This window comes from Glycine max, chromosome 4, assembly GCF_000004515.6.
Source record: "Glycine max cultivar Williams 82 chromosome 4, Glycine_max_v4.0, whole genome shotgun sequence".
Classification (NCBI taxonomy): domain Eukaryota; kingdom Viridiplantae; phylum Streptophyta; class Magnoliopsida; order Fabales; family Fabaceae; genus Glycine; species Glycine max.
In genome coordinates this window covers 22,786,709-22,811,441 of record NC_016091.4, presented here as the reverse complement: position 1 = coordinate 22,811,441, position 24,733 = coordinate 22,786,709, and the positions used below count along the sequence as shown (strand labels likewise).

Genomic DNA, 24,733 nt, shown 5'->3' with positions numbered 1-24,733 from the left:
TTTCGTAAACTTAATGGGGTACTATTTTATTGCTGAATCCATTTGCCACTACATCATTGCGTTGAAACAATGACTGCCCACAGCCACATTGAAAACCACGAGGAGTTCATTTCACTGCTATGTTAATTTGCTTCGTTTCGCTATCCTAGGCATGTGTCCTCATCAGTCATCCCTGTCATCAGGCAACAGAAAAAGCGGCATCATTTCATCAACTTCCTCCAAAATCTGAGACTCGAGTTAAAGACATGATTTCTTAGCTCATTGCCTATCAAGCACTCAAGCTGTGGGCAAGGACCATAATATTTTTACACAAATTAGGCAATTAATCTTACAGCACGTATTCACTGCATTATCAGAATGCCACTAACAATCTATTTTGCCTTCAAAAGCATGGCAAAAAATAAGCATCGACTTGACTTCAACCTGAAAATTCAAAATATATAGATGAAGACAAATACTTGTTATATATCTTTGTTAAATTTTCCGCAGAAACCCAGAACATACTTAAATTCAAATTAAAAATCGCTAGTTTATGTCTGAATCTCAAATAATGATAGACATAACATGAATTATGATGAGGGGTAGGTAGGTATGGCAAGTGGTACATATAGAAATACAACACCAACTTTAAAGTCTGGTCTAAGTCAGTCAGGCAAAGACTTAAAATTTGACATCTGATAACTGGCTTTGCGAGACACTTTTGTTGTAGTTATGATTAAAACAACATGGCACTCACAACCTTAAGTATGGTCAGATACTCATATACATACTCTGTCATGTTTTAAAACAGCAGAAACACTAATAATACTGATAACATGCATGCATGAAACTGGTTCCCAGGATTCTACAGTGATAGTTGCGCTTGCTTATGATCCGAATGGCTGACAATAAAATAAAACATTTGCATTACCAGTAAATCCATATATAATTGAAAGAGGGAAGAATACCAATAAACATGGATGTATTAAGGAAGGATTTACCCACAGATTTCCGGACAACCTCTTTCTTCATTGAGAGGCTTCAAGTTCCTGTGTGTTTGAAGCATTCTCTGACGTGTCTATGCAGGGACTGTTTTTAATTTGATCCATGGACTGGGCATCAACCCAAGGATTCTTAAACCCAAGGTGAGAAAGTTGTTGATTGTTTTTCGAGTCCTCATCTGGTAAGCAACTCACTGGAAAGTTCAAGGGGTTAGCTGCTTTGCTTTCACATTTGGTAGAAATAGGTGACTCCAGCTTGTCAGAATAGTTTTGGGTCAACTCCATAGGCCTATGAAAAAGTAAATGAGCCACAGTTCTATCAATGGGATTCGTCTCTGTTTCAACATCAGGCATCCTGGCATATCTGTGATAACATGGTTCATAAGTGAAAATAGTTAGCAGCATACTACTTTACAATGCAATCAAAGTGATAATACGTACCATATTTACATGGCAATCAACATATCTATGGTTCATATAGTAAAAACAATGATGGATCTAACACTTACCAAAATGTTAGATCCATCATTGCTTTTGCAAAATAAGCATGCTTATAGTTCTATTGGAGTTTGAAGATAATACTAGTAATGTCCTTGATTGTCAACTTCTCGACAGCTTTCACACTATAACAATTTACACGGTGACACTTCACTCAACATCCTTGTTGATCAAAACCTTTCGCCTATCAGAATCTTTCGTAATTAGTCCTTTTCAAGATCTCGACAATCAACTCTGATACCGCTTGACTGCTCTGAAGATCATTGATTGTCCCCAGAAATCAATATAAGACTTTTTTAATGTGTTTTGTCCTCACTCACGCTTTCTGAGAAACTTTCCAAAAAGACTCATCCCCTAACCACTCCAAGTTCAGCAAGTAACACCCCATTTTCTCATAAAATAAATAAAAAAAATTATTTAAAAATTAATAGAATTTTTAGAAATTAAATAAATGAAAGAAAAGAGTTTTTGTTAATTAAAATAAGATTTTCATAGTATTAGAAAATAAATAGAGTAAAATGATGTTTTATAAAATAAAAAATGTTTTAATTGGTTATTTATTTTATGAAAGAGTAAAATAGAGTTCATTTTTATAAAAAAAAAAAAAAAATAATCGTCTCAGAGTACCCTAGCTATAAATAGAGACAGATTAGGTCAGTTTTTGCAATTACGATATGTCTTTACACTCCTCCTTCCTCCCAAATTCATTCTCTCCTTCCTCTCCCAAAACTCTCCCTTTTTCTCGCATACACCCAAATTTATCCCAGTAAAATTACGATCTCAAACTCGTTAACTGTTAGATTGTCCTAAAATTTGGGTACCACCTTCGAAACTCATTTTCGCAGATTCTCACTGTTGGGATTTGCAAAATAATATATGTAGAGAGAGAAATTCCCCTCGCACGAAGACAGTGATATTAAGACTACAATCTCTTCTCATTCTCTCTAACGCTTGGAAACCCTAATAGAACAACCAAAGGAAAAGCTTGAGAAAATCTTAGGGAATTGTTAGAGATGTCACTATCGCTGTCAAACTACACCCTAATAGTTCATTTTGTTGTTCGGGGTCCTAATTGTACTGTATCTACCCTGGGATCTAGATATTTTGTCACCTTTATTGATGATTACTCTCGACGTACTTGGTTGTTTTAAATGGAAAATAGATCTGAATTGTTTACTATCTTTCCATCATACTACCAACAAATTAAAAATCAATTTGGTATACCAATTTGCACATTACAAAGTGATAATACCCGTGAGTACCTCTCACACGAGTTTCAACAGTTTATGGATTCTCATAGCATTCTTCATTGTACGTCTTATGCTTATACCCCTCAACAAAATGGGATTGTTGAACATAAGAATCAGCACCTCATGGATACCACTCGAACACTTCTTTTCCATAGAATATCCTTCATCGTTTTTGGGGCGATGTCGTTCTCACCACATGCTACCTTGTTAATCGCATGCCTTCCTCCATTCTTAACAACCAAATACTTCACTCCATTTTATTTCCTCATCAAGATCTTCACTCTTTACCTCCGCGTGTTGATAAGTGTCATAATTTAGTTGTTTTTAGGATTAAAATATTAGCACTTATCTTTTGATTGTAATAGTTTTCTTATAAACTTCCCTTCTTTCTAGTTGTTTTATATATTGTACATTTACTATTTTTTTTAAATATGGAAGATTCATCCATGATTCTATAGGTTTTGATGGTTGTTTGTTAGATCCAGAAATCAAGTTAAAAAAAAGGACAAAATGGTCATTTTCCCAACATTTCAGACATTCATTTGCCCAAGCTAGCAACCAGATCGCCTGGGCTAATCAAGTTTCTTCAGGCATAAGTAATCAACTTGCCTGGGTGAGCTACAACTTGCCTAGGCGAGTGAGTGCCTTCGACACTAAGTAAGAAATTTGTCTGGGCAAGCTACAGCTCGCCTAGGCGAATTTGTCCACACCTCTGGGCTATTTTCTATAAATAGTCATGCAAATGGTGGAGAAAGGAACACCAGAATGCAAAGAGAAAACATGAGAAACACCAAAAGGAAGAAGAAAGGGGAAAGTGAAGCCTGGGCACTGCACAATTATAACCTCGGATCGCATCCTTCATCATTTCTCTTGTTGATCTTGTGCTCTACACAAAGATCGGTTAGTTTCTTCAAAGGATTGGATGTAGTCTTCGTACCCTTATGTATCTCTTTCGATATTATACATATGTGTGTGTGTGTGTGTGTGTGTCTTTTCTACTCATTATTGGTGATTTCATTTTGTTCGTAATGTTTGATTCTATTTGATCATTAGTTTCATGAAATTGGATTTTAAGTTTGACTGGGAAGTACTCTTAAAATTTGAACTGAATGAATTTACTCTTTACATTATGTTGCTAGGAATAGAGCATAACGTTTTGATTGCAAAAAGTACGAGATTGTGATTGTAATGCTGGGATATTTACTTCATATGCGAGGGATCGATATTCAGTAAATATTCTTAAGATTCTTGAGTACGAGGGATAGATTCAGGATAACTTAATGTGTGCATCGGTAATGTTAGAAAATGATTCATATATATTAATCTTATTAGGATACTGAGGGTATAAACGATGAAATTCAATCTTACGTTTTCTTGAATTAATCAAATTTGTTATTATTGTTTCCGTAATTTTACGTATTTCTGACGCACTAAATTTCATTATTTTTGTTATTTTGTTACTTCAATTATTTTTCATTAGTTAAACAAACCCATGATATTTCAATTAAACTTGTACATAATTATTATACTAATAACCTTTATTCGAAGGAATTGAGTAATTCAAGTCCCTGTGGAGATGATCTCTTTTTATAAATCTGTAACATGCGACGACATTGGTATGCTTGCCAATAGTCTAACACGTGTCTTTGGGTCTATCGGTTTTGTTCACAATTTCTCTCCTTGTCTTGATAAACTTTCCTTCGTCTCACAAATGTATTTTTTGGGCTATCCTTGGTCTCAAAAAGGTTATAAGTGCTACTCTCATTCTCTTTGTCATTATCTAATTTCAGCGGATATTACTTTCTTTGGGAATAATCCCCCCACCCCTATACCCGACTTCTCTATATCTCTTGATTCTCTTCCTCATATCTCCTTCGATTATTGTCTTGCAACGTCTTCTCCTGGTTTTCCCACACTTCCTCCTCCTCCTCCTCCCTACAGGTGTATCATCATTGCCCTCGTCCATTTTCCCCAGCTTTGCCTAGTGTTGCCAATGACTCTCCAACTCTAGTTGGTCCAACTTATCTGGACCTACCTTTTGAGTTGAATTTTCCTATTGCTCTTTAGAAAGTTATCCGCTCCAATAGGAATCCTTATCTTCATTATGTTAACATGAGCTTTCATTGTTTATCTCCTTTGCATTATGCCTGTCTTTCTTCTCTATCTTTTGTTTCTATTCCTAAGCATGTAGGTGATGCCCTTTCTCACCCTGGTTGGCGACAAGCTATGCTTGAGGAGATGTGTGCCCTTCAGAGCAGTGGTACTAGGGACTTCACCCCCCTTCCACTTGGCAAGACAGTTGTAGGTTGTCATTGGATTTTCGCAGTCAAAGTTGGCCTAGATGGTCAAGTAGATCGCCTTAAAGCTCGCTTAGTTGCTAAAGGCTATATACACAGATCTATGGTCTTGACTAACCACTCAGTCTTCTATTGCCACTTAAACAAATGGAATATCTACCTTATTGTATAAGCTGATGACATTGTCATTACAGGTGGTGATCACCATGGAATCTCTCAAATAAAGCAACATCTTTGCCATCATTTTTAGACCAAGGACCTTGATTTTCTTCATTATTTCTTGGGGATAGAAGTGGCACAATCCAATAATGGCATTGTGACTTCTCAGAGAAAGTATGTGATGGACATCTTAGAGGATAGTGACCTGATGAATGCTAAGCTTATAGATACTCCTATGGATCCTAACACCAAACTCATGCAAAAAACAGGGGGATCCCTTTTCAGACCCTAAGAGGTAAAGAAGGATGGTTGGGAAACTGAATTATATCATTGTTACTCGTCCAAGCATTTCTTTTGCAGTCAGCGTGGTGAGCCAATTTCTTAACTCTCCATGTGAAGAAATTGAGATGTTGTTAACAATTAGAAATATATAAAAGGAGGATTGGGAAAAGGTCTCTTGTATAAGGACAAAGGTCACACACAAGTTGTGGGATATTCAAATGTAGATTGGGCTAGCACTCCTATTGATAAGAAGTCCACTTCTGGGTATTGTATCTTCATGGGTGGCAATTTAGTTTCCTGGAAGAGTAAGAAGCAAACTATTGTTGGAAGATTTAGTGTTGAAGCAAAATATTGAGCCATGGCTTCAGCTACTTGTGAACTTGTGAGTGGCTAAAACAACTACTGAAATAGCTCAAGGTTACAAATGTCTCACCTATGACCCTTATTTGTGAAAACCAGGCTACTTTGCACATTGACTCCAATGTGGTGTTTCATAAGAGGACCAAACACATTGAAGTAGATTGTCATTCATTCGAAAGAAGATCTTATTTGGTGACATTAAGACCCGTTTGGTAAATTCCAATGATCAGTAAGTTGATGTTTTCACTAAGTCCTTCAGGGGTCCTAGGATTGATTACTATATATGTAATGAGCTTAGTGCATATGATTTATATGCTTCAGCTTAAAGGGGAGTGTTAGAATATATTATATGCCCCAACACACCCCCTCACACCCAGAACTTTTGGGGACTCAAAACGTGGATAATATGGTGGGTGACCCATTTAATGGATCCAGCATAAGCTCTGATGCCATGTAATAGTGTTTAACTATTGTGTGTTGTCATATCAGACCACACAAAATACTCTTATTTATAATAGAGGTTTACAAAATAAGAAAAGGAAAATAATCCCATAGTAAACTGCTGTAATTAAAACATATCATATCATATATTTTACAATTGAAAGAAGGAGAAAGGTGTGGGCTAGGGTTTTTTAGGCCGAGGGTTTGTATACCAAGTCATAAACCTAAACTGCGAAAAGCCAAACACAAAGTCGCACACAAGCGCCATGCCCTGTCCAATAGTGATCTTCAATGATGATCCTGGATGATCCGGAAAAATTGTGATTCTCAACACACACAAACTTGGAGATGGTAAAGAAGATCATAAACTCGTACAACCTTACGCGTCAGATCGCGATTTTAACTACCATGAGCTCATAGGGTAAGGGTTGTCTTCCACTTATATACTCTATTTTTGGTACTATCTGTAGCTAATGTAAGACTTGGGCTTTTTCCAATAAACTGTAACCTAATGAAATTAAATGGGAATAGACATAAATTGGCAAATCCTATTCCCTGAGTAACTTATGATGGGTTAAGTTGATTTGTAACCCATTGCTAAAGGTGAGTGAGTCTCTTAGTTAGAAGCCTATATATACTTAAGAGACTCCGGTAAGAAAAGAGTCAGTTATAACTGTCTGACAGTGACAAACATAACTGACAGGAACAGTTACAAAGAAAGAAAAGTACAGTGAATGTACAAAGATAGAAAACAAGAAAGATTACAAAGAGATACTCGAGGAAAGTATTCTCTTATACTTTTTTACTTCTACCAAAACCACTGAAGTAAGTCAAGAAAAACTGGTTCAATGACCTAGGGCACACCCAACATTCAAAAAATATCATAAAGAACCAGCTACAGAACAAATTAAGAACAGACAATGAGCTGATTTTGGACTTCGACCACACATCTCAAGGGAAATAGATTTATGTGGCCTACAAATCTGCAACATGTCATTGGTATTAGTAATATTCAGAACTTATGTTCAACAATGGACTTAACCTTAGAGTAAAATTTGGACTTCCAAGAATATAATACAAGAAACTCAAGCACCAGATATTTTACTCATAAAGTGGTGCCAGAAGATGCATATAAACCATAATGTATTCCGACTTTTTCTGTGTTTAAACTTGTCCATCAGTAACGTAAAAAGAAATACATAGAACTCACTAGCACCAGATATTTTGGCATAAACCTTTAGCTGTTTCCTCCTATTCTGGTTTTGATCTTAATCATGATGTAAAAACAAAAAAGCAATAAGTAATAGCATTTAAAGTTGTAGTGCATGATAGTAGCGTTCCTACCTGTTTTGGCTAATGCTTTCTTCTCTTGCAGCAACTTCAAGTTCTTCTCTGCTACTTTTGTTTGTACTGCTAGTATCACTAGTATAATGCCTTTGTGCCAACCGGAACAAACTATCTCTGATGCAGAGTCTTATTTTGATGTCTAACTGTAGAAAAAGTTTGCCTCGGGATTGTAGCCATGTCAGGATTAGTATACAAGGAAACAGTTATACTACACATATACTATATAATTTTAGCAAGTATCGATTCAAATACCTTTGATATAATATCCTGAAGTCTGTACAATACGGTATCTTCAACGAAATCATTACCAACAGCCACTGACATTGTATTAGAATCATCTTGTTCAATTGGTGGATCTAGAGCAGGAAGAGTTCTTAGATCGTCATCAGTCCCATCACTAAGATGACTTTGAATTTCTGGAGGACATTTTTGAGTGCTTGATTTACTAGTACTAGGAACTTGATGGCCCAATTGTTGTTGTTGTTTCTGAATAGCAATCATTGCCTGCATTTGCTGCCGCCTCCTCAATTTTTCAATTTTCTCCTGAGGGGTCATGATTTGAGGCTTGACTGAGTCCACTAAATTATTCACAGGATTCACAATACCAGGAGACACTTCGTACCCAGAAAGTGCTGGCTGAGTCTGTGATAGCATTGGCATAGCAGGATATGTATTAGTAAGGTTCCCATACACAGAAGAAGCCGCAAATGGATTTATGATATTCTGATATAGGGTTTCAGCTCCTTGGATCTGCTTTGGCTGCCCCAGAATTGAAGAGGGAGAAGATTGTATACCAGAAGGTGCCAATTGATTCTGAAATTGTTTTGCCGGTGCTGCTGAAGGAGACCAATTATCATAGAAATCCTGCAAGGTATTCTCCTCTTGTTTTACCAGTGATTTTTTCCAAGTTTTCAAAAGATTCTTTTGCCTAAAAACCTGCACATAAATGAAATGACAAAGTTCAAATACTTACTTGACTTTGAGAAGGAAACAGGTGAAATAAATCTTCTGCTAGATCTGTAGCACATAATTATGCCAAGGGTGTTCAGCCATGTATGAAAGACATGCACATCTAATCAGAATAAAACATAAACCAAAGGACACAATATAAGAGCAATTCTAAACACAAATAAAGTTCAAACAAAGAAAGATATTCATCATAGAAAAGAACTTGTGCTTTCTAAAGATGCTAAATAGCATATTTCAAATTTTCCTCAACCTAGAAACTAAGGGAAATATAACCTAAGTCTCTAAACTCCTAAAGAACATAAAAAATAAAAAAGCCTTATATTGCTAAAAGGGCTGGAGCTTCAGATTTAAACTTCCAAAATGAGGAGGTAAAGTAACCAAATAACAAATGTTGGTAGAGTGCAATTATGGAAGAAATCAATAATATAGAACTGTGTCTGAATTGACCATGTATCATTTATTTACATTTTTACAACGACTAGTTGTCCATTCCAATAGGAACATTGTCACTATCACTAAACCCTAGTACATATGGTAAAGGTGTCTACAATTTATACCTTCATAAAGATGTCTACAATTTATTCTCAATTTTAACAAGTGCAGTAGTTCCATGTCCTTACTTAGTCTTGTAGAAAAGGTGCATATGGAGCAGCCTCCTAGATTTATTGCTCAGGAGGAGTCTTTACGGCTTGTCTGTCAGTCTTTAGAAATTCCTGTCTAGTCTTAAATAACCACTGAGGGTAGAGTTTGGCAGATTAACCATGTTGGTTCAGCTGTTTGATATGACACATAATGAAGCTGACAAATCAATTTAATATCATCATTAAACTAGAGATGTCAAAATGGGTTATATCCCATAGCCCACCTGTTGTGACTTAAGCACATGAAGAGTGCCCAACCAAAAAGACTAGTCCATTAGGTGGGAGATCCTCACGGCTTAAGTACCACATCAAGTCTTTTATTCTACTTAATGCGGACTCCTAACATTGTCACCTCCTTTAAGAGTTGACATCCTTGACGGTTTTCACTCTATCAACACTGACTTGGTGGTATCACATTTCCCTTTGACAGGTTCATTCACCTATTAATATTCAGTATTACACCTTAATTCAGTCTATAGGTAGCTCTTTTCGTAGCCTAATTCACAATGAAAGCACAAATTATTAGGACTTAAGCACATGAGGAGAGCCCAACCCAATATAGTCCATTAGATAAGAGAGCTTCATGGCTTAATTAGGCATCATGTCTTTTATGCTACTCAGCATGAGATTCCTAACACCACCCCACTCAACCCCCTCCATAACCCACTAACATTTTAGCCCCCTAATGTGAGTTATTTTCATCCCCAGCCCACACGTTTGATTTATTTAGGGGGTTCGGGCATATTGTCGGTCATCCCACAATATCTTTTTCCCATGAGGAGAGTTACCCCGCCACTGTGCTTCTTATTGATTAACAGATTGCACACTTAGACAGTGGGCCAGTGCCTTTGTTGTTACACTCGTACACATGCAAGTCTTGAATCTAAAACTATAGTATATGAAAGTCTTGAATCTACAAGAGTAACAAAGCCGGTCACACTAGGTGAGGTCGGCTAAATGTATCACAAGATACCATTTGGCTCAATTAAAAACTAAACTCAATTTTGATTTAAATATTTTTTATTTTATGATAAAATAAGAAATAATTCATCACATAATTATTAGGCTTAATTAAGTTTTTAGTCCCTAAAATTACAGGGATTATTTTTTCTAGTCCCCCAAATAAAAATTTACATTTTTTAATCCCTTAAATTCAACAAATGCTCTTTTTAGTCCCTCTGCCAGAGTTTGAGGAACTACAAAATGCAAATTTTTATTTAAGGGAAGGGACTAAAAAGAGCATTTTTCGAATTTGCGGGACTAAAAATGCAAATATTTATTTACGGGACTAAAAAAACAGACCTAATTTGAGGGACAAAAAACATAATTAAGTCTTATATTAATTACTCCTTTTTATTTTAGGTATTAATTAAACAGTTGTATGTTTTTTTAGGAATTACTTAGACAGTTATATGTTTATTTTTGGAATTAATTTTCTAGAAGATTGAATAATTAGGATAAAGATCATATTCGGATTTGATCCTATTTGGTTGTTATTTTGGGTCAGAATCAGAATCAAATCCCTCTGATTTGATCTGATCCCCCTCTATTTGCTTTCCACTCTACATTTGTCATGTAATTAGGCAGCCCAACCTACATATCTATCTCTTTTATTTCTGAATGAATATACACGAAAGTATTTTTCCTCTCCTATTGTTTTTTCTACCTAGTGATTGAGCATTTATAGTTTAATATTTTTCTATTCTTCTTAGATCAATTGACATCTCTTTGACCTTTATTTTCTCACCTTAACTCAGTTTTGATCTTAAGGCAAATGATTGGGCTTAATTGAGAATTGGAGCTAATTTTCAAATTTTGTGCTTACTTAACCTATTTGTCTTGTGCAGGGCCTAGATGACACTACAGAACTCCAAATGGAACGTGTGAATAGTCTCTGGAAAGCTGAGAAAAAGATTTTCAATTTTGTTACAAATAAGCTTTGGTCAATTCTATCATTTCGGGGGTCAAATTGAGCTTGGAAGTCAGAACCTCTGCACTTAAATAATTAGACTGCGAGTTTGGGCATTATTTTGTGCAATTAGTTTAATTAGGTAGATTGGATGGGCCTAATCAAGGATCATCCATTCCTTCTGAGTAGTCACTGTATATATTAGTGTTAGTTAGTTAGTGAGTTAGTTACTTCATTTTGTAAAAAACAGAATTAGTTACTTGTTGTGCAAGCTTTAGGATCAAACTATTTTCTCTCAATTGTTCTTCATTCTTCTTTTGTTCACTTTTGTTCTTCCATTTCTTGTACACAATTTCGTGAATTTTCCATTGGTGATGATCATGGAAGGCTAAACACTTCATCAATCCAAGGATCCACTCCAAGCAAGGCTGAATTTGAGTTCTGGTTTAGTATTTTTAATCTTTGTGAATGTTCATCCTTCTCTTCAATCCTATTTTCGATTTTCATGATTATGATTATGCTTAGGATTGAAAACGGATTAGGTTATGGATTCATTTCTTAATTTTAAAATTTAATCACAGATTATTTAGATGATTTTTCAACCTAATTTGTGATCTCAAACAATTTAGAGATTGATTCAATTGAACTTTCTCTAATGCATTTGACTAAACTTTCACATTGAACATTATTCGTAGTAACTGTGATAATTTGATTTGCATTGGTTTGGTGAATTGGATTGATGCTATCAAACTTGATTTGTGTTATGTTTTTGTTTTGTTCTATTTCTTCATCTCTGTTTTTGTGTTTTCACATTCCTTTACCGTCGCTTAGAAACCATTCGATAAAATTTTCCCCTTGTTGTTTATAAGTGAATGAACGTAGGAACCATATTGGATCATATTTCTGAGTTTGACCTAGGTTAATCCTGTGCTACAGAATTTCCTAATTTTATTTGTTTTGGAACGATTCGACAGTCATTATCAAGTAGTCCCAAAAATCACATTTTTATGCTTCTAAAATAATTTTGGATTTCTTTTTAGTTTGTTCATTCGTTGTTGCAATGTTTACATAGTGATAAGAACCCATAATCATATTAAGAAGAGGGGAGTATTAGCAACATACTTTCTAATAAATTCTTTATTAGGTTGAATTTTATTGGAAATTACAAAATCATGAGAGACTCGTTAAGTGAGAAGTGATCCCACAAAAATTTGTGATTTCCAACAAAATTCAGCCAATAATGGAGACTGTGTTTAAGAGTTGTTACTAGCATTTCTTTAAGAAGAAAAAGGGATAAACCCCTGTTACAGGATAGAACACTGCAGAACTTCAAGGGTCTGCACCTCCCAATGCCCAATTCTCTCATAAACGACACACTACTCCTTCCTCTCAACCTCTCCTTATTTATAGGCAAATCTTCTGTAATTCTTCTCTATGTCAGCTCAAAAACTTAGCAGATATCAACAATTAACTAACTCTTTATAAACACTAACAGATATTGTAACAGAACAGCTATCTAACAAAGTCTAAAGGACAAAAGTAAAACAATGTCCACTGTACCAATAGAGAGATAAATAACAAAGATACTGGATCATTGTGAAAATTGGCATACCTGCTGTTCCTTTCCAGTAGGCTTACTTCTAACTCCACCATTTCCCACATTAGCTGTGGTTGTGCATGAATTTTCTATAACTTGGGATCCAGGACCCCCAATCTTCTCATTGCTGAGGTCCAATGATTCATCACTACATTGAACATATTCTTCTTTGATTTCCAAAGACTCAGTTCTGTTCCTTAAAGCACCAGATGAACTTGGTGTATCCAATGGTAAAGGTGCTACATTGTTACTCACATCTTTAGACGACCAAAGCTCATTAGAACTATCAAGACTTGCATGGCCAAATATAGGGTCATCATTGCTGCAAAACCATCACTTGTGAGAATATTCAGTCAGACCGATGCCATTGTAAAATACATGACTAATAACTATAAGTATAGACTTAAATCTACGAGCATTCACTGTTAATCAGGACTTCACATCGTCTTTCTAATGTTATCCATTACATGCACCATATAATGAAAACCAACGGGCGTAAACTACCAATTGACAATCTTTCTAAGTTCAAACTTTGGTAAGATGAAGTCTTCAAATATTGTAATCATTCCCATTTTTTTCACTTTTAATGATGTTACTTTATCATTGAACGACGAATGTGCCCAGCTGCACATATTTTTCCATTGAAGTTTTATAGAAGGAACTCAAACTAAGATTCAGTAAAGTGTAAGCAGTTGTGAAAAATGATGAATACAACAGTTCTCATAAATAGGAGAACAGCGGAGAGAAGTTTAGACCATTTTTAGACTTCAGTAATTCAGTAAAAAGAATGACATGATATTAAATACGTTGGTGATCATAATGCTATCTGATACGCATGCATTATATAATGCGACAGAGATAATCTACTTTACCTAAAAATCCGATCAAGGTCATCAAAACTTCCTATGTTGGCCCATCCATAATCAACAAAATGACCTTGCTCTTTACCTTCATGAGCATTTTGGAAAATTTCAGCATGCTTTTCATGTTGTGTAGTTTCTTCTGTGAAACATTAATACAATTAGAAATGGCAAAATATAACTACATATCATGCATGTTTATTATTTTTCATAAAATGATAGTGAGACAAGCAGAAAAGACATCAACAGACAGAGGCCTGTACAAACACAAAAATGAATAGACAGACATGTTATCTAGTTATTATTCCAGCAAATTGGCAATTTTACCACCTCTTGATGAACTCAATTTGCTAAGTTCACTTAAATTATTAGATACTTCAGTACCCAGGGAACCATGATCAATTTTAGCTGAACTGGATAAAGCCAAGTCAGGCCATGCATTTGTTCCATATCCTGAGGTAGGTAGTTCTCCACTATTATCAAGGTTGGAACTGCTTCCTAGCTTTCTTTCATGAAAATCAGTTTTAGCCTCCGGTCTCTTCAGCTCAGTGAGCTTAGTCGCAGCAGCTTCTTGATTCCATTCTTTTTTGTTGCTAACATCTTCATTTACCTCTGGATAAGGCACAATATGATCATCACTCTCACCTCCTTCACCCCATATTATGTTAGCTAGCTGAAAACAATCCATCATTAAACATTATTAGTATTATTATTGATTATTGACGAGATTGAAGTCAACAATAATAGAAGTACACTCTAGATGTTGACAGTAGTAACATTAATAGACTTGAAATGAAGGTGAGGAGAAAATCAAAACCTCACTTTCTCTCATAGCTTTTATTAGATTCAAAATGTTACATATATATAGAATACAAAAGAGAGAGAAGAGGGAGAAGAGCTATGACAGTGATATCTCACTGCTGCCTTCTGAATAAGGCTTACAGATTAAGCTACCAAACATAGGTAAAATACAAAAATATTCAACACTCCCCCTCAAGCTGGAGCATATAAATCATATGCACCAAGCTTGAAACATATAGTCTGAATTTTGGGTCCTTTTAAGGACTTAGTCAAAATATCCGCTGGCTGATCATTAGAACCAATGAACTCAGTGACAATCTCCTTGGACGGAAGCTTCTCTCGAATGAAATGACAATCAATCTCTATATGCTTAGTCCTTTCATGAAAGACTGGGTTTGAGGCAATATGAAGAGCAGTCTGATTATCACAATACAACTTCATTTGCAACTCTTCACAAAACCTCAATTCTTGCAAAAATTGTTTAATCCACATGAGTTCACAAGTAACCATAGCCATTGATCGATATTCAGCTTCTGCACTGGACCGAGCTACAACCGTCTGTTACTTGCTTTTCCAAGAGATAAGATTTCCTCCAATGAAGACACAATAGCCTGATGTGGACCTCCTATCCATGGGACAACCAGCCCAATCAGCATCACAATATCCTGATAATTGCGTATTACCCTTGTCTTCATACAACAACCCTTGTCCAGGAGCTCTCTTAATATACCTCAAAATACGCATGACAGCATTCCAATGGTCCAAATGAGGATTCTGCATAAATTGGCTAACCACTCCCACAGCAAAGGAGATATCAGGTCTAGTGATGGTAAGGTAAATGAGTTTTCCCACAAGCCTCCTATATCTCTCGGGGTCAGGATAAACTTCACTTTGATCTGCCATGAGCTTCAGATTAGGATCTATAGGGCTTTCAACAGGTCTACAATTTTGCATACCTGTTTCTTCTAAAATATCAAGAGCACTTCCTTTGAGAGATCACAACACCATCTCCTGATTGAGCCACTTCAATACCAAGGAAATACTTCAAAGACCCCAGATCTTTGGTCTGGAAATGACTGAATAAATGCTCTTTTAGCTGGGTGATCTTAGTAGCATCATTCCCTGTAATCATTATATCATCAACATAGACCATTAGATAAACACGTTTTTCAGGAGATGTATGACAATAAAATACAAATTGATCAGCTTTACTTCGTTTCAGTCCAAACATTTGAACAACATGACTAAATTTACCAAACCAAGCGCGAGAAGACTGCTTCAACCCATAGAGAGATCGGTGAAGCTTACACACAAGGCCATACTCCCCCTGAGCAACAAACCCAAGAGGTTGCTCCATATAAATATCCTCCTCAAGATCACCGTGGAGGAAGGCATCTTAATATTAAGCTGATGGAGGGGCCAGTGACGGATGGCAGCCATAGCAAGAAACAGACGAACAGTTAACAGTGTTGACCCACCTACAACCCACAGGTGTCTTACCAGGAGGAAGAGAAACAAACTCCCAAGTACCATTATTTTCAAGAGCCTGCATTTCATCAATCATAGCCTGTCTCCAGCTAGGATGATAAAGTGCCTCACGGACAGTGGAAGGAATGGCAAGGGAAGACAATGAACAAACAAAGGAACTGTATGAAGGAGACAAACGGTGGTAGCTTAAGAAATTATAAATAGGATGAGGATTACGGGTAGAACGAGTACCTTTTCTGATGGCAATGGGCCAATGTGAATCAGAAGGAGGAGAAGAAGTGGAAGGAGAGGACGGATCCATGAGTAGAGGACTGGTCGAAGAAGGACGAGAATCACGAGGAGAGGCTTCAGGTACTGGAGATCCAATCTGCCTTGTCCTGTGTTGATCTGTAGTCAGAGGTGGTGAGACGACTTCAAGTGAATTTGGTGAGGAAGATGGAACAATACTGACATTTTGGCCTGAGTTATCTAGGGGATAAGGAGAAGGAATAGGAAGAACTTCCTGGAGAGACGAAGAATGGTCTACGGAGGGTGAAAAGAAAGGTGTGTCTTCAAAGAAGGTTACATCTGCAGACATGCAGTATCGTCTCATGGTTGGAGAGTAACATTTGTAACCCTTTTGAAGACGAGAATAACCCAGGAAGACACATTTGACTGACCTAGCAGAGAGTTTGTCTAAACCAGGAGACAAATCATGAGCAAAACAAGTACAACCAAACACTTTAGGAGAGACATGAAATAAAGGATCATGAGAAAAGACAATTGAGTGAGGAATTTGGTTTTCAAGAGAAGAAGAAGGCATCCGATTGATTAGGAAACAAGCAGTAAGCACCGCATCTCCCCAATGATGTATTTGAACATTCGAATTTAGCATTAGGGAGCGTGCAGTTTCAAGAAGATGACGATTCTTTCTTTTTACAATACCATTTTGTTGTGGCGTGTGAGGACATGTGGACTGATGTAGGATACCTTTGGAAGACAAAAAAGAAGAAACATCATGAGAGAAATACTCTTTAGTATTATCACTTTTGAAAATTTTAATTGTTTTTTCAAATTGATTCTCAATCTCATTGTAGAATGACACAAATATAGACAAAAGTTCAGATCTGTCTTTCATTAAATAAACCCAAGTACATCTGGAGAATTCATCAATGAAGGTTACAAAATATCGAAAATCAAAAGATGTAACACGACTTGGTCCCCAAATATCAAAATGAATGGTAAAGAAAGCCGAGTTACATCTTTGTACAATTTGAGGAAATGACGACCTGACATGTTTTTCTAATTGACAAGACTCACAATCTAAGACTCGAAGATTCTTAAGACTAGGGACCATCATCTTCAATTTCGATAAACTTGGGTGACCTAGACGATCATGCAAAAGTTTGGATTAGGAGATTGCAAAACAAGACCCAGGTGGACTGGATTCCAAATAGTAAAGTTCTCGTGATTCATGTCCTTCTCCAATCAGTCGCCCCGTCCCATGTTCCTGAATAACAAAAGAATTAGCAGTAAAGGTTACTGAACAATTTAACGAACGAGTTAACTGACTTAGTGAGATTAAATTATAGGGACACTGAGGAAGGAATAAAATAGAGTTTAATTTCAAGGAAGGGGACAATGAAACTTGACCACTTTCTTGAGACGCAACCTTGGAGCCATTAGCTATAGTGACGAGGTGAGGAATTTTTTGTAAGGAAAAGGATGAAAAGGAAGACTTATTACCGGAAATATGGTCAGAGGCACCTGAGTCAAGTATCCAAGGACTAGGACCTTCAATTGATTGAGAGATACAAGTTGTTGAAAAACATGGTACAGATGAGGATTGAGCTTGGTTGCTGGGTCTCTCGAATTTGAGCTTCAAATACTCCTGATACTCCTCATCAGAGAACTTAGACTCTGCTTTCTCTGATCTAGAAACCTGTGCAACCTTGTTAGGAAACCCATGCAACGAATAGCAAAACTCTTGGGTGTGACCCATCCTCTTGCAGTACGTGCAATGAGGACGTTCACCCCTTCCACTACGGCCTCCTCTGCTGTTGCGGCCGCCTCCTCTACCACGAGATGCAACCATTGCTGACGTCTCCACACTATCAGTAGGATTTTCATCCTTCGATACGTGAGGCACACGGAGAAGCCTAGTGATGAGAGAATCCATGGATGGAACCTGATCCCCAGCGAGTACTTGATCACGAACATGATCAAAGTCTGAGTGTAAGCTTCTCAAGATAAGGACCATGTAAAACTTGTCCAGTTTCCTGTTCACTTCTTCCAATGAATCAGCCACAAGAAACTTTCTCAGCTCTTCCACGGTAGCCCGAGCCTTACCCACATGAGCAATCATGTCATGGCTGGTTTGCTTGAGGGCTGTAACCTTCATGGTTGCATCAAATAAGCTTTGGACATCATTGGCAAAAATTTCTTGAGCCTTCTTCCAAAAAGAACGACACGTTTTAAATGATCTAAGGATATCCAAAATATCCGGCTCAACTGATTGCCATAGCACAGCACACAGTTGATAGTCAAGTTTCTCCCATTCGGCTCTTTGTCACTTGAAACAGAATCGGAAGCTTTCTCCAAGTGGTCATGGTGTCCTTGACCGAGAAACCAAAGTTCTACGGAAGCAGACCATGAGGGGTAATTTTTCCAGTTTAGTTTAGCAGCTGTGATGGTGGGAGTCCCGGAGAAGGAGAAAACAGGTCCAGGGGAAGTCATTTTGACCCACAAGATGAAACCCTAAGGGAGCAAAAAGGAGGAGAGAAGGGTTGTAGCGTTCCAGGTGACGAAACTGGAAACTGGAAACTGAGGGCTGGAACGGACTCAGGGGGAGCCGACGGAGGGAACGGCGGAGGCGCGGCGCGTGGACTGCACGCGCCGAAAGACGTGCGGGACTGTGGCAGCGCGTCGCAACTCCATTGACGACGCGAGTTGGACTGCTGGCTCACGCTTCCCAAGGCAAGCCTAACCCTGGCTTCGCCGGAGAAATGGCCGCCGGAAAATGGCGACAGCGGCGGCGGCGGATGACACCTGCTCTGATGCCAACTTGAAATGAAGGTGAGGAGAAAATCAAAACCTCACTTTCTCTCACAGCTTTTATTAGATTCAAAATGTTACATATATATAGAATACAAAAGAAAGAGAAGAGGGAGAAGAGCTATGATCTTACTGTTGCCTTCTGAATAAGGCTTACAGATTAAGCTACCAAACATAGGTAAAATACAAAAATATTCAACAAATAGACACCGGGAAGAACAGAAATGTACAGAGAAAGAGGACAAGACATAACAAAATTTACAAAAACTTCACTACCAACTATCACTCAGCATTTGAAACTAACGAAGGATATGTCCATTTAATTGTTTATTTCAGTGAAATACCCAACTAATTTGGTATCACGTCAAAAATTTGTAAACTGATTATGACTAATGGATATTAGAGTGATCGCTAGATCACTTCAGTACTCTACTGTTATAAATTAGTTAAGCAGTTATTCTATCTTTTAAATCAGGTAGTCTGTACAGCTGGCAACTAAATTGAATCACTCCCTAACTATACAAGGCTGAATTTTGTATGGAATAGTTAAGATTTATTACATTTGGTAATTGTGTATAGAATGATGAACACACATGTATATTTATATTGACAACAATAACTATACAAGGATATCCCTAATAAATGCTAATAACATGTGCTAAAACTATATTCACAAGTGCAACCTTTTCAAATACACCAACGTCGACAAACACTTACGGACATACCTCCACCAGCCCCTATGACGATTAGTGAAGATATACTAGATGCCATGCCCAACTCTTTCCCGCCACCATCTTCTTTATCGGATCCATGTCCTACATCAAACCAAGATTGGCTCATTGCTCTGCGAAAAGGTATTAGTTCTACTCGTAACCCATCTCCCCACTATATTAACCTTAGCTATCACCATCTTTCTACTATGCACTATACATCCCTTTCTTCTTTGTGCTCTGTGTCTATCCCTAACTCTCCAGGTGAAGTATTATCACTTCCAAAATGGAGGCAAGCAATGATTGACGAGATGTGTGCACTTCAAAGTAGTGGTACTTGGGATTTGGTATCTCTTCCCCCTCGGAAATCCATAGTTGGATGCTGCTGGTTGTTTATCGTAAGGTCGGCCTTGACGGTACCATTGATCAATTCAATGCCCATCTAGTAGCAAAAGGATATACACAGGTGTATGGGCTAGACTATACTAACACTTTCTTCCCTGTAGCCAAAAGAAGTTTGTCAAATTACTATTCTCTATGGCTGCCATCCGTCACTGGACTCTCTTCCAACTAGACATTAAAAATGTTTCCTGCATGGCAATTTGGATGAAGAGGAGTAAATGGAGCAGCAACCAGGATTTGTTGCTCAGGAGGAGTCCTCTACTATGGTCTATCAGCTTTGCCGGTCCTTAAATGGACTTAAATAGTCCTCTCGAGCCTGGTTTGGCTGCTTCTGAAGTATTGTGCAGCAGTTTGGCATGATTCAAAATGAAGTCGACCACTCTCTCTTTTATCAACATTCGCCACAAGGATGCATCTATCTCATTGTCTATGTGGATGACATTGTCATTATAGGCAGTGATCAGCATGGCATTACCAACTTGAAACAATATCTCTCACGCCAGTTTCAAACCAAGGACCTTGGTAAACTTTGGTATTTTCTAGGTATCGAAGTTGCTCAATCCAAGGATGATCTAGTTATCTCCCAAAGGAAGTATGTCTTGACATCCTGGAAGAGGCTGGCCTACTGAATGCTAAGCCAGTGGACACTCCTATGGATCCTAGTGTCAAATTGCTACCCAATTAGGGAGAGCCCTTATTGGATCCTGGGAGATATAGGAGGTTGGTTGGAAAGTTGAACTATCTCATAATAACTCGTCCAGTTTGCAGTAAGTGTCGAAAGCCAATTCATGAACTCTTCCTGCCAGGATTATTGGGATGCAGTTATGCGGATCCTGAAATACATTAAGCGTGCTCCAAGCAAAGGCCTCATTTATGAAGATAGGGCCATGGTATTAGTCAGAAGCAAAAAGTTGTATCAAGATCAAGCACTGAAGTAGAATCCAGGGTCATGGCGTTAGTCGCTGGTGAACTCATAGAGCTGAAGCAGCTTCTCAAGGAGTTCAAGTTTAAAGAAACTTCACATATGACCCTTATATGTGACAATCAAGCAGCGCTACATATTGCCTCCAATCTAGTATTTCATGCGAGAACCAAACATATTGAGGTTGATTGTCATTTCATTCAATAGAAGATCGAGTCAGGGAACATTATTACAAGTCTTATCAACTCTTGTGACCAATTGGGTGATATCTTCACAAAGTCTCTTAGGGGGCCTAGAGTTAGTTTTATTTGTAGCAAGATGGGAATATATGACTTATATGCTCCAACGAGGGGGAGAGTTGAGAATCAATAGGATTATTATGTAATAAATGTAGATTATTCTCACAATTTAGGGTAGAATAATTGATATATTAAATTATGCTGAGAATACAAGTCATATATACAAGGCTAGAAAGCTATTTTAGGAAGTATAATAATAGCACCTAGACAACCAAATCCCTATGATTCAGGGATATTCCCATCATATACTATAATTGTAATTTGCTAAATAAGGAAACAATACAACTAATAAAACACAGATTCTGACAGAAATAATACAGCTAATAAAACAGATTCTAACAATTATAGGCACATAATATCTGATTAAGAGAAAACCAAATATCCTCCATTGATTTGTAATTATTGCAATAAGCCTATATAATCTCTCATCCAATTTGATTCCAAATTAGTTTCTCTCTTTTTTTATATATATTTAAATGAGTAATGAAATAAATAACATATAATATACTATATAAACTAAATGATAATAGCAACAAAACTAAATAAACCATAACATTAATATAATAAAATAAATAATAATAGTGATGAAAAATAAACCATAAAATTATAGGCCTCGATTTATAGATGACTAACTACAGTTGGATAAGTAAATACAACTGTCACTGACAATGGCATGCCCAATGTACCTATAACACTATGCAATCAATGAAAATTTTGGAGCAAAAGCCCATTTGCAAAAGATATCAACAAATCATCACATACTTTTGATTTTTTGTATCTTTCTCTGGATCATTGTCTGATAATTATGTTAACCAGGTGTGTGCAAACATACCCGACCAGAACTGAAACGGACAAAACTGCAAAAAAAAGTGTGATTTGGGTGGGTTTAATCAGGCTAACGGGTTACAAAATTGGTTTAGTACAGGTTGCATTGGTCAGGTTCGGTTGTCATTTCCTAACTTGTCGGTAACTGAACCCAACCGAGAATTTTATGTAGACATAGGTTTAGGCCCATTTGCATGTGCAAATGAGAGAGTTAAAAATGTTTAAGCATTAGGCCCATTTGTGCGTGCAAATGAGAGGCCCCATTACCATAATAGATAATACAACAAAGTCAACCCTAGTGCCACACATGCGTCTAAGCATCTCCCTTCCCTTCCTCTCTCCGTCTCTTGTTACAACCTAGCGCAGTGGGTAGCGCCAACACCGCAATGTAAGTTCCCTACTACCCTAGCATCGTTCCTCTCCCTCTATCTCTCATCTCGCCTCTCTTCATCGTGATTCTGAATGTGCTTTTGTGTGGATCAGAAAATCAGATTTGAGATCTGTGGCTTGTGATGATTTTGCAGTTCCACTGTGGCTTGCAGTTCTGATGGTGGGTTATATATATCATTAATGGTGTTAGCAATTGTGATGGTGGCTTGCGGCTCAATGGCAATGGCAACATTGAGGTGATCGTGTCAGTAACAAATGAGTTGATTTAAGCCAAGAACCCCATCAACCGACTTGACCTGTGACGAAACCCGCTCAACCCAGACCCGCCTAAACCTGTGTCTTGTTTGGTCAGAAACGGGTGTAATTACGTGAACCGATGGGTTGCTGCAGTGGGACTTTTCAGACCCGAATCCGACCAAACCCGACCGGTTGAACACCCCTAATGTTAACCTTCCATCTTCCCACTAATGCACAACTTAATTTAAGGCACCTGGTAGTAGTAATGACTATAGTCATAGTATATTGACCATCTACTTTACCATTCCACGTTGTGGTTAAGGCCCAAAAGAATTACCATTCATTTGGTATTTATTCTACTGAAACCAATTCCTGTTTTGCCTTTACAATTCCATTTCATGCAATATTTAGAGATTGGAATTCCTGTTTTGCCTTTACAATTCCATTTCATGCAATATTTAGAGATTGGAACATCAGTTTCTACTTCCTGGATCTAGTCCATAGTCCATTCCTCATCTCTGCATGCGCTTCCAGCCCATCAAAGAAATTTCTCCCGCACCATATAAGCTATTATCATCCATATTTCACATTGGGAAATTCTGAACTCATACATTATGACTAAAAAAAACGAGGAACAAATGCAGCATTACAAAGTAAAACAGAACAACATGATTTTCCCCCAACTGAAAAAACCTTTCAAAGACATTCCTAACCAAGAGTAACCAAATTCAGATTCAGGATACCCTTTTCATTATATAAGCCCACTTCAGAGATTTAAGTACAAAAGAAATAGGATAACCTCCCTAACCTCTACACGCGCAACTAACATATGGGTAGTGGCTCAACTAACATCCATTTCTTACTAACTTAATCCTAAACTCAAGTGACACATCACTATTCATCCCCAATTCTGCTAAGCAATCCACTAACCCACGTCTGCTACATAAAACACTGCTTAATAAAAATAGCAAGGGTTCTTTACTACAATTCTCCCTGATTTTCCTGGCGTAACATTGACGTTATCCAGCATCACCAGTGCAAAGAATGCTATGACCATCTAAACAAACTAAGTAGTACAGAGCAATCTCTCTCTCTCTCTCCTTTCTCTCTATCTATCTCTAGCTGAGGGTTAAGCCGAGACATAACAGACATTTGTTACAGTTCCAATATTTGCACGAAATATTTGTTTTGCAATTTTGAGTTCCTCAAAAGCATTTAACCAAAAGGAAAAGAAAAGAAAAAAAGAAAAAGAAATTTTACAGCTACACAAAGACACACAATAAATCATCAAATTCATTGCAACAACAAGAACCTAAGCACGAGTAATAACACCAATAAAATGACACTAAAAAAATCTGGATCAAAGACTCTGACCCCAAAATTAAACTAAAAATTCCAAAAAAAGTAAAAAAGCTGAAAAAATTGACGCACCTCTTCGTCGTTCCAATCAAACATTTCATATAACTCTAGCAAACAAATGCGCAAAAGCGAAACCAGAATCAAACACCAGGCACCGAATTAGCTCACACATCGCCGAATTCCCCTCGAGATCACAGAGAAACGCACTCCATCAAATCTAGTCGAGAAAAACGAACATGCAAAAAAAGAGAACACGAAGAAGCTCTCAGTCGCAAAAACCTTCAATTCAACAATGCAAAACGGTAAAACGGAGTTTCGAGAGAGAAAGAGAAGAAACAGAAGAGAGACAGAGAAAGAAAGAGTATGGGGCAGAGTGCACGTGACGTCACGTGGGTAGGCGAATGGCTTAGAAACGGAGGGTGGGTCCCGCATGTGCGACACGTGTGAATGAGAACGTATCTAAAGTAGTGGCCAGGAATTGCGCTATCAAATACTCCAACTTCATTGGGCTACGTTTTCTCTCTCTCTCGATTTTGCGTTTCGGGTTTCGGTGCTGTCGTTTTTGGGGGTTTGGTTCGTCGGGATCCTCGTGAGCTGTGTGGCCCCCACCATGGGCATGTGTGGTGGCTTAGGTCGTTTCAGGGGTCGCTTTCGGATGGGCCTGGAGTGGGCGCAAA

General features: G+C 37.5%; 1 protein-coding gene across 20 annotated transcripts; it reads right to left on the bottom strand.

Moving 5' to 3' along the window:
* Positions 1–24,539, bottom strand: LOC100812174 (protein LNK2). 20 transcript variants are annotated; one of them, XR_005891000.1, is made up of 10 exons: positions 24,129–24,539; positions 13,918–14,263; positions 13,603–13,732; positions 12,746–13,052; positions 7,867–8,550; positions 7,612–7,757; positions 985–1,344; positions 771–881; positions 333–423; positions 1–172 (listed from the first exon to the last, which is right to left on the bottom strand). XR_005891000.1 is itself a non-coding variant. In XM_006578415.4 (8 exons), exons 1-7 carry the CDS (start codon positions 24,150–24,152, stop codon positions 1,008–1,010), a joined length of 1,974 nt encoding a protein of 657 aa, XP_006578478.1. In that variant the 5' UTR covers positions 24,153–24,539; the 3' UTR covers positions 1–423; positions 981–1,007. The 20 variants fall into 20 exon arrangements, 13 of the variants coding, with proteins under 13 accessions (XP_006578478.1, XP_006578481.1, XP_006578477.1 ...); XR_005891002.1 differs by having other exon boundaries at positions 1–423; positions 981–1,344; XR_001387939.3 differs by lacking the exon at positions 771–881 and having other exon boundaries at positions 981–1,344.
* Positions 24,540–24,733: the final 194 nt, after the last annotated feature.

What these genes read in the sequence shown, in the direction of transcription:
- LOC100812174 (XM_006578415.4), bottom strand. Translation starts at nt 24,152, where the DNA reads ATGTTTGATTGGAACGACGAAGAG. An exon ending in TTGATTGGAACGACGAAGAG is followed by an intron (nt 14,264 to 24,128) that starts GTGCGTCAATTT and finishes GATTGTTTTCAG; the next exon opens with CTAGCTAACATAATATGGGG. An exon ending in GAAAGCATTAGCCAAAACAG is followed by an intron (nt 1,345 to 7,611) that starts GTAGGAACGCTA and finishes ATGTTATCACAG; the next exon opens with ATATGCCAGGATGCCTGATG.